The sequence below is a fragment of the Fusarium subglutinans genome, assembly GCF_013396075.1.
Source record: "Fusarium subglutinans strain NRRL 66333 chromosome Unknown NRRL66333_c0000411, whole genome shotgun sequence".
Lineage (NCBI taxonomy): Eukaryota > Fungi > Ascomycota > Sordariomycetes > Hypocreales > Nectriaceae > Fusarium > Fusarium subglutinans.
Window position 1 is genome coordinate 1 of NW_023502474.1, and position 10,403 is coordinate 10,403.

General features: G+C 47.1%; 2 protein-coding genes across 2 annotated transcripts; both read right to left on the reverse strand.

Annotated features, from left to right (window-relative positions):
• Positions 1-1,178: 1,178 nt before the first annotated feature.
• FSUBG_13858 (nik-1 (Os-1p)) lies at positions 1,179-4,975 on the reverse strand (the record flags this gene model as incomplete). Its single annotated transcript, XM_036678792.1, has 3 exons — positions 1,179-1,854; positions 1,916-4,843; positions 4,917-4,975. The coding sequence occupies 3 exons, from the start codon at positions 4,973-4,975 to the stop codon at positions 1,179-1,181; spliced, it is 3,663 nt and encodes a 1,220-aa protein (XP_036530678.1).
• Positions 4,976-6,305: 1,330 nt separating this feature from the next.
• FSUBG_13859 (DNA damage checkpoint protein) lies at positions 6,306-9,909 on the reverse strand (the record flags this gene model as incomplete). The annotated part of the gene is made up of 2 exons (XM_036678793.1): positions 6,306-9,722; positions 9,811-9,909. The coding sequence occupies 2 exons, from the start codon at positions 9,907-9,909 to the stop codon at positions 6,306-6,308; spliced, it is 3,516 nt and encodes a 1,171-aa protein (XP_036530679.1).
• Between the last annotated feature and the right edge of the window lie 494 nt (positions 9,910-10,403).

The following is a 10,403-nucleotide window of genomic DNA, read 5'->3' on the forward strand; positions in this document are numbered from 1 at the left end:
TATTATTACTAGGTTCTAGAAATTAAAAAGGAAAAGGTAAATTCTATACTTATTTTTAAAAAGCTTAACTATAAGCTTAAGCTAAAGAAAAAAGAGAAATAAAAGCTAATAATAGTAATAAGAAGAGTTAGTTTAAGGAATTTACTAAGTAAAAAGCCTACTTAAAAGTAAAATAAAAAAAATAAAAAACTTATAAAAAAAAAAGAAAAAAAAGTATTAACTAGTAGTAATATTAAAAGAAAATTCTTATTTTAAAATTACTTCCTTTTATATAATTATATAAAGAAAAAAGGCCTAGTATAGTTATTTAGAAAGATAAGGTACTAGTATATAGCTACTATATATAGTAATAAGTCTTTAACCTTACTAATATATAGTAACTTTTTTAGTATAAAAATAGCCTTAATTTAAATACTATTAAAGCTACCTAGCTATATTTAAAAAGAAAAATAATAAAAAAAGGTATACTTTAAAGTAAATATAAAGCTATTTATAGGTAAAAGGTAGCTTAATTAGTAATATTATAAGAAAAGATTTAAGTATAGATTAAATAGATACCTTATTATATAGGAAAAATTATTAAGCTAAAAAGAGGAAATAAGTATAAGAAAGGTAAGGATTATTTAGTAGGAAATTAACTTATTTAAAAGTACTAATTTACTTTTAATAGTACTAGTAATTTTAGCGTAGGATAAAACTTTTAGTAGGGACCTCCGTACTAAGGTTTATATAGTAGGTTATTACGTATCATTTTTCTGCCTCTCGGCGAACGCTTATTAACTGAATAATATCTTTCATTTTCGCTATGGTTAAGTAGAAAGGAATGAAACTAATGTGCATGCCATATACTTGAACATCAAGTGTTGATCTGAATGCAAGAACAGCATGATCCTCCAGCGTTGTGCGGCATGATTTGTACAAGTTGACACCACTGCCAATAACACGTACAGGCCATTGATGAAGATGATCATAGTTAGTTACCCGCTCAGATGGATGTAACATATTCGTGTAACTTGTTGTCTTCTATTAATCTATTCCACCCTTGATCAGGTTGCACCCAGCGCTCCATCCCACGATGAAACGTCTAACGAATAATGACCGTCTATCTATGCCGTATGCTTCGTTCACATCGTGTAGTTCTTGCCATCCGTTTCCTTGTTCCGTGGCCGACCTACTATCTACGCCAAACTCTTCTCCCTCAGTATACTGCTCAGCTCTTTGAGCTTAACAGGCTTAGAGAGAAACACATCAACACCACTTGCATAAGCATCTTGCTGGGCACTCGCTGATGCCAAACCTGTCAGGGCAAGAATGACAACGGGTTCCCGACCCTCCTTGTTCTCCAAAGCCCGTATCTGCTTTGTAGCCTCAATACCGTCCATTCGTGGCATACTGATGTCCATCAAGATGCAACTGAATTCATCTGGGTTCCTCTGGAACAGTTCCACAGCTTCAAGTCCATCTGCTGCCGTAATATACTTGCGCTTAAGCTTCTTCATGTACGCACACAACACCGAGATATTAATAGGATTATCATCGACAAGGAGGAAACTCTTAGGTTCGCTCGCCGCAGTCGACCCCTGTTGTTGTGTCGCTTGGGAAGGGCGCTTTGACGGAGCTCGTGATGGAGGACCAGGGCGTTTTAGTGACGCCACTCCTGGACTTGGTGTCGATTTATCTTCAGGGGCACCTCCTTCTGTATTGTTCCCAGTCGAGCACCTTTTGGCATCATCTGATGCATAATCCAAATGCTCTTCATCTTCACCTACTGGCACAGCTGGCGATAACGCTTGTAAGTCCCCCCACCTCCATAACGCTATGCGAAGAATTCGAGCAAGTTTGTGTGGGCCAATACTGGAACTGCAAGTTAGCAAGATGAAGTATTTACAGGTTTACGGGCTTGGAATATACTTACGGTTGAGAAACAAATTCATAAACTCGTTGGTCCTCAGATGTCTTGCTCTCGGAAGATCGCTTATGTGCCGTAATGGCATTGGCGCACACCACAACCACGGGACACCTAACGAGCTCTTCGCTACTTAGCACCGGGTCCCCAATCGCCATCTCATTGCATAGAACAAGATCCGGAGCCACGTCCTGGCATCCAGCTTCGTTGATAACATCCATCTCCAGCCATCGATGGCACATTACTTTCATTGCAGACAAGGGAATGCCCTGACCCGTTTTCGACTTGATATCCTCCTCGGAAGGGAAACCGACCAGTCGCAGACGCAATCCTTTTAGGCGCTTGGTCTCGTCATCAACTTCATTCTTCTCTTGCCCTGGACTTGAACTGTCTGAGTCTTTCGACCGTGATAAGGGCAATGTTATGGTTGCTGTGGTCCCGACGTTGACTTCACTCTCGATCGATATCTTGCCGCCCATTGATGCCACGGTCTTCTTGACCAGACTTAGGCCTAAACCGGTACCGTCTGAAAGATGGTTTTCCTGAGAGAATGGTTTGAAGAGCTCGTTTCGAAGAAAGTCTGGGGATATTCCTTGGCCAGTATCTGTGACCGAAATGCGAACCAAGCGTCTGTGACTACTTGGGTTATTCGAGGACAGGGGTTTTTGAGATAGGGCAACCGTGATTGTGCCTTTGTGTGTGTATTTGAGTGCATTTCCAAAAAGGTTCATCACAACACGGCGGAGTGCTCCTGCGGTAACATGGAAGCGATACGGCACATAAGGGTCAATATCAAGAAAGATGGCCACCTGACCATCGTGTCCGAGCGGCACTTCGTACTTGACTGGGTCTTCAGATTGACCACCCGTCAGATCATTCTCATCCTCCGTATTCACGAGCTTGCTTGGATTTGCGGTTTGCCAAGCTTTATGGGCTTCATTACCCTTGAAAACATGGCCAGCGAAAACACTGTCCATGACCTCCTCAACTAGGGCGTCCAGCCTAACCTCAGAGGTCGAAACACTCGCGGGAACCGTCGTGGCAGGGTCTGAAACAACAGATCGTTTTCGAGCTCGACGCTCCTTCTTTCGATGAGCTGCAACTTGGTTGACTTTTGAGAAATATAAAAGATGATCAATGGTCTCGGATAGTGTTCGGCCACATGTCTCAAGGGTTCGCAGTAGGTTTCCCTGGAAAACATCCAGCTGAGTATCGGACAACAACTCGGCTGAGAGCATGACTCCGTGAAGAGGAGTACGCAGTTCGTGAGATAATGAGCCAAGCACATCGGATTGAGCCTTGTTCACGAGCAAGGCCTCGAGTCGTTGGGCTTCTGACATGGCCAGCATGCCAAATCCTCGCAGGTAACTCAACTCGCCCTCGATCGTAAATGTCCTCGTGGGTGTCCGAGTATATGCGAAACCTCCCGCTAACCAACGGTCTCTTTTGGGATCCCAAACAGGCACAAAGGCCACACTTCGAGCACCAGGGAAGATCTTGGAAACTGACGGTCCTTCTAAAGATCGTGACCAAGGACGCTGAGTTTTACCAGATAGCGCCGCAGTTGACCCTTGACCAAAATATTCTTCCTTAGGCATCGGTGTACAAAGGTCGACCTCAGACGAACCACTTGATAAGAGGCTACCATCCTCGTCAAAATTAAAGATTTTACCAGCAGGATACCGCCGCAAGAGCGCAGCTAGCAACTTCATTGGCATGGTTGTGTGGATATCAGAACCTACATCCAAATTGATGCTTGATGAAGTTGAAGTAGCGAACCCTAAAATTCCGCAGCAAGACTTTTCCTGCTCGATCCTATCACTTGACTCATCGCTACTTGATGATGACTCGGTCGAAGACTGGCCCTCGTGAAGCATTGAATCGGTAGCCGACGTCTCGAAATTCGCGTCCAGGAAGACGACGCCTTCGATCTCTATTCCTTCTCGTATGAGATTGGCTGCCCGAGAGAATATCTTGGCAATTTCCTTCTCCTTGGCATTAGCATCGGATTCTCGAACAGACATACTCTTCGATGAAGTGCTGGTCATCTTCACCTCCCCGGTAATAGCGGTGGTTTCTCCTGTCGTATTCAGTTGCACTGGTACGTGAACCGGCAGTGTTTCCTGAATATTGATGTCTCTGAACTGCTGTAGGGCCTGCTGTTCAGAATTTAGATTTCCTTCCCGTGTCACATCGTCGTGGAAGGCCGGAGAATTTGTTCGAGCTCTCCAACCCGCCATGGACGACTCCTTCTCGACAAACGAACCAATTCCCCTTGTCATGCGGACACTTCTTCGATAAGCATCTCCCACACTCTTGGATCGAAGGTAGTCCATGATATTAGAGGAGATTTCTCGTAGAACCTGAGTGTCATTGGTGGTCCAGCTCTCGACTTCTCTCGGCTCGGAGTCTACGACGCAATAAACACCAATGTCAACACCAGCAGGTGATCGCACAGGGACAGCAGCATAAAACCGGGCAGGAAATTCTGATAGCGGATGCTGTATCTTGCAGAGTCTCGCATCGGCTTTAAGATCCGGTATCAGAGTAAGAGGCAGTTCCTTATCAGAGGAGGAAGAGTCGCGATTTTGTGCCATAAGAGCCCGATCGCAAACCGAGAGCTGTCGTGGAAATGTCCCTGGATATAGCCAGAAGTCTCCATTTCTGTCTTTTGGCCGGATGGGGCTCTTGGCAAGAGATGATCGTTGTGTAGTCTCGGCGACAATATATTGGTGATTCCGATCGAACAGAGATATCAAGGCGCGGTCAGTGCCTGTTTTCCAGAGTCCAAGTTGTGCAAGAGATGCAAGAACAGTGTCTCTCGGAGTTTCTTGTCGTTTTATCTCGTCGCTGGGTACAGTTCCGTTGGCTGAGCTGACCGGGGGCGAGCCTTCAGTGGGCGAGTCTGTAATATCGTTTAGCAGCGACGCTCCATACCTAACTTTGTTAGTGATCAAGAAATCATACGGGTGAAATTCGCTTCTGTGAATATGAAGAGAATGCAACTAACTTGAAGGATTCTCTTTCGCGAGCTGGCTCTGAGGCCTGTTTAGGTGAGCATGAGGCCATCGTGGAGCCCTTGGCTTGGTCGACACCGCACCAACCAGCTTGAGGGAATTCGTAGAAATGCGCTGGTTGAAAAGGGAAAATGATTGAAAATTGTTCCCAGGTGAAAAGCTCAGTCCGCATTCAAGGAACGTGGTCTCGATCTTGGGTGGCGATCGCAAGTTGGACGAGGTCGAGGTTGTGCAATTACAAGCAAGTAAGAAGGCGAAATATGTCTTAAAATCCCTCTACAATCGCTTCAAGTACGTCTTTTGCTTCTATATTCTTTCACCAGTATAATTCTTCAAGCCATATGTGGTATCAATCGAATCCTGGACCATTAAATCAATGAGTTAGTGAATGATAAGAGGACTGGTCGAGTTGATTTACCGCAAACAGGTGCCGTTGTCGCAACTGATTGGTCATGCTCCGTTCTCGGTAAATTTCAAGGTCTCGAGCGGTCGAGATTCCAGTTCCCTATGTATTTGCTGAAGCTCCGTTCATGGTGGCGATGGAAGGGGAAGAAGATGGTGAGTGGATGGTGTTGTTTGGCCGCTGAAGATCGAAGCGACCGCGGGGTATGAATGGGAAACTCACGACACGTACCTTCCTAGGTATTCTTAGCTCTCCATTTTCTCTCACTTGATTCATGGCAATTCTGTCTCCTCTAGTTAGACCCCTACAAACAGAGAGATGCCTTACCCTTCAGGAGCGTTGATCCCTGCATGATCCATCCTCTTGATACTGGATACCTACCTAGGGGAGGAAAGAATACTCAGGACCTTGATCCCAAGTGACAAAATGACTTAGGTAACTTAGGATAAATTTAGGGTAACTTTACTAAGTTTAGGATATCCTTTGCTTAGATTATTTTTGATACCCTATATCCAGGTCTAAGTTTTCTTGCCCCCCGAGGCCTACTCATTGCACTTGCTTGCAATATCTCGCCTATCCAAACTCAATGCCCAAATTTCCTTGATTCCTTGGAAATTTCGTCAGGCTTTACTATTATAGTGGATTCAAAGGGCAATCCTTGAACATCTGCCCCCGTTTAGTGGACAACCCCAGGTGAATAACGACAGTATGATGTAACCGGCTGCTGCGTTGTACCATATCATTTAAGAACACAACCATCGAAATTCGAAAAACAACTTGGTATAAGCTCCATGTGTCCTGTCCCTAAGCTAGTGCAGTACTGTCGATACGTTGCCATAGCCATCCATTGAATGCCATTATTTCCCAGGCCCTCCCGCCGCCTTACAACGCCATCCAATGCATCATCAGTCTAAGTGATCGACATGATTTCCCAAGATAGTGATAGACCTTAAGCGCCCTCTAAAAAATGGAGCCATGATTATGTATACATTTCATCTTCTTCCACCATACGTCCGAGAATCAAACTCTGTATGACGAGCTCGTCGCTCAAGACGCGAATATTTTCGATCCGAGGCTGAGTTGCGGTTGATCTTCGACGTTTCTTATTACCTGTTGTTTCTGTGGGCGCAAGAACAGCGTCGACGGTCCCTGTTCCTTTATCCAAATATAACCAGTCGAACGGAGTTCCAGCTTTCTGATGCTCTAACAACAGTTCCCTTGCTTGTTGTGTTGAGAACACTCGCGAAATCGATGGCCCAAGTACAGTCGCAAGGAAGATGTAAGGTTCTTTAGCCTCGTTCCGAGACTTCTTTGAGTCAATGACAACTAGGACACGCTGTCCGTCAAGGAGTCGCGGTCGCTGCTGGATGACCTCGGCCAGCTTTGCTTCAGTCGCCGAGTACGGTGCCAATATTCTTGACCGGATTGCATTGCCAAGCACAGTGGATGCACCTGCACAAAGAACATAGGGCTCCCAATCGACAATAACGCCCTTGTTGACACATGTCGTTATCCATTGAGGGGCTAAGCAGGGGAGCCCCAGCGCCAGAGCCTGCATATATTTAACTTTGCGTGAGTGTTTGTCTGCAATGAGTGCTGTGAACCCGCTCTCAGAAATCAGCTTGGTGAGTTGCAATGAGTCCTGCTCATCCATCACAGGATCGGTCGCATTCATAATGGATGAATGTTCAAACATGTCTTGGAACCCTTCAGCAAGAATCGTACCTCCTGACTGTGTGATTTTCGTCGATAATTTCTTACGTTCTTGTGCTTTGAACTGGTCTGAGAAAGAAATGGCAAAGACCATGCCCTCGAACAGTCGTCCTACTCGGTGGGACTGGGCAAAGCTTTGCTTGAAGGATCTACTAGATTTAGAATGCACCATGCTCCTTTCAAGCACACTTGCAGCTGGCGAGAGATGTAGCTCATCAGTAGAATCCGAATCCAGATATGAAAATCGCTTAGATACTCTTGCTGCTCTTTTGGCTGGCTGAGGTGACCCAGTCTTGGATCCTTTTCCAGCCTCGTCCTTAAGGCAATCGCGACTACGTCTCGGAGACGGCAGAGTGACTGATTCTGGCCTTTCAGAACCTGGGGAGTCTTGTGTCCCGGGTGTTGTTTTGTCAGAAGGCAAAGGTGTTGTTGAAAGGATACTCAAACTCGACGATGTCGGCGGTATCTGACCTACTGAGCGACTGGCCAATGGGGTCACCGGGGCTGTATCTGCTCGATCGCTCCTACGCGAGCGAGTAGTCATCGGTGGTGGAAGATCCGCATAGACATCACGGGCAGGTTTCCTGGACCGCGATGCGGACTTCTTCTCGCTCTTATCTTCTGCTGCACGGGGCAGGGGTGATTCCTCCTCTGGCTCTTCTTCGATCATCGAAACCGCAACCACATTTTGTAGGGGCGATGATATAGGCGTAGGTTTCGGGTCCAAATCACTCATCAGCCCGTCCGAGAAAGAGGAACTGAGAAATGGGTTTCTACGCTTTTGCCGAGCTGCACGACCGTAAGTCCTAGTCGTCCGCTTCCGTGCTGGTGGCAAAGATGAAGGCTCCGAATGCTCATTAGGGCCTTGTGGCAAGCCCTCTTCTTCATTCCGCAGCTGTGGTAGCTCAGGCTCAGATGGCGGCGGTTGTTCAACGGGTGCTGTAGGTGGGAGAGAAGGCGCTGGACTGGTTGCAGGTATCATGTCATCGTCTACAACGACCTTGTCCGCATCGGCCAAGACTATGTCTCCATCATGATCGATCTGCGGATCATGAGGAGCACTGTTCCCTGGAGTGGCCTTAGTTGATGTCACAGGGAGAGTCTCGTTAGAAGCCACCAGCCCTTTTTGGGAGTCATCTACGAGAGGGGGCAGTTCTTGCCCCTTACCCCTGTCAGTTTTGGGAGACGGCTTGAGGGTTGTTTCGGTCTCTTCAAGCGGCAAAACCCTTCTCTTCTTCCTCGATGGCTGCTCTGCTGGATTTCGCCTGATCTTGGGTGTAAAGCTAACGCGGCCCATTTCCTCTGCAGCCTTTGCCTTTTTCCGCTCGATCTTCTTTCGTCTCTCCAACCGTCGGATAGCATCGTCGGAGTCATCGTCGGAATCCCAGGGAGGAATTACCAAGTTTTCAATACTCTTCCTTTCCTGAGACTTCTTCATTGGCTCGTAATGTGACATTGGCTCAGTGGTGTTCGACGATCGGGGGACTTTGGCTCGCGGTGTGGGATCAGTGGATGGGGGTGATTCTGGAATCATTTCACCAGCTGTAGATTGGTCGTTCACGGGCGTTGCCGCTCTAATAGGTCCCCCATCTAGATCTTGTAATGATGCTTCGGGGATGTCATGGAGACGGCGTTGAGGACTCGAGGTTCGAATATCGGATGGCGACGAGACATTGGCGCGGTTCTTCAAAGGAGATGTCTCAATGATGTTTGGCGATATAGAGTTGAAGAGTTTCGGAGAAGGTCGTGAAGATGTTGGACTAATATGTTTGATGGCTGAAGAAAACTGCGTCTGGCCGAATAATTGACTACCGGCCAGAGGCGCGGCGATGCTAGGTCTCGCAGCAAATGGGTTCTTGGGTACAGCAGGCGTCTCGAAGGTAGGAGCGTGAGGACGGTGCGGGGTTTGACCGTTATTCAATTGTGAGGTCCCGTCAGGATGTCTCCAGTCACCTCTAGTATTGTCGAAACCTGCATCCTCTGATATTTGAGACGAAGGCCGGCCCAGCTCGCTCATGTTCGCAAAATTCACGGCTCCTGTATCATCATCCTGAAGGGTTCGAGGTTCGTGAGAGGCGAGTTGGGTATCGCCATTGATGGGGCTCGAAGGTACAATATCACAGTATTCGCTGTAATCACGATCATCGTTCACCTGCGTCGGGGTCTGTTGAGAATAGTCCATTTTGCGCAAGGCGGCAGTGACAGCACTGGCCGGCGGCTTGAGACACTTGATTAGAGGCTTGGGTGCATTGTCTTGCACTGATTGCGACTGCGGGCTGTCATGGCGCGCGGATAAGTTGGCAAGGTATTTTGACCTGACGAATGTAGCTGGCACCCGAACGCTCAAATTCACGTTGCTGTTCGAACTGACGCGGTCTTGGAGGCCCTGTGCAACACCATTGACCATGTCTGCCTCGAGAGTTGCACATTGCTTTTTCGAATGTGTCAGTGCCACCCTGGTCGTGTCCCAGTGCGGCGGATCGTCATTCTCGGTAGTGGCCCCCCCTGAACGCGCTTTGTCCGATAACGTGTCGTGGTAAACAGCAGTAGCTGGTACTGCTAAATCGATGACTGTCGGGTCGGATGATGGAACAACTACTTCGCTCGTAGGTGAAGGGATCTGTTTTGGGCTTGTCGTGCTTATTTTCGACGATGGAACGTATCTGGGAGGCGAACTACTGAGCTGTTTGAGGCATGCAAGTGTTAGTGCACCTTGATCGTGAGGATGCAAACCCCAGTGCAGAGGTAATTTAGCTACACTGGTTACGTACCGTGCCTACACCAAACTCAGCCCTGTAGGCCTCGAAAATGGGCTGGCTATCCTGCGTCTCATTGCTGCCTGCCTGAGCAAGCATCTGCGAGTCTGTCATGGTGGCGGGTCGTGCATCTTCCAGGGTGAAAGCAGACGCGAGCAGGCGACTTGTAGAAGGTGAGAAGAGCGGTTGTGAAAGGAAATCAATTGACTGTGCCTCTGTGTGGCTAAAACGAATGTGAATTGACCGAAAGGGAAAACAAAGAGACAAACCGGGAACGTCAGTGACACGAGAGCACGTGACATCCCCGACCACTTACACGAACCTTCTGAATCGACAGAGACAATCAAGATAGCCTCACCTAAATCTTAAGCTATAAATGCTTGTTGGCCTCCCATTTGGCGTCTTAGGGGCAGACATTATCTTAATATACACAGATGTTCCTCATTTCTCAGCCAATCACCATTATCAACAACTGAACACTTCATTATTGGGCTTGAGTACTAGGTACCTACCTGCTGGACAAGTTATATAATAAGATAGATAATATCTGAAAATATGAATTTTCTCTGCCTCGAAAGGTCTTTCACCGTGATCTAATGTCATGGTTG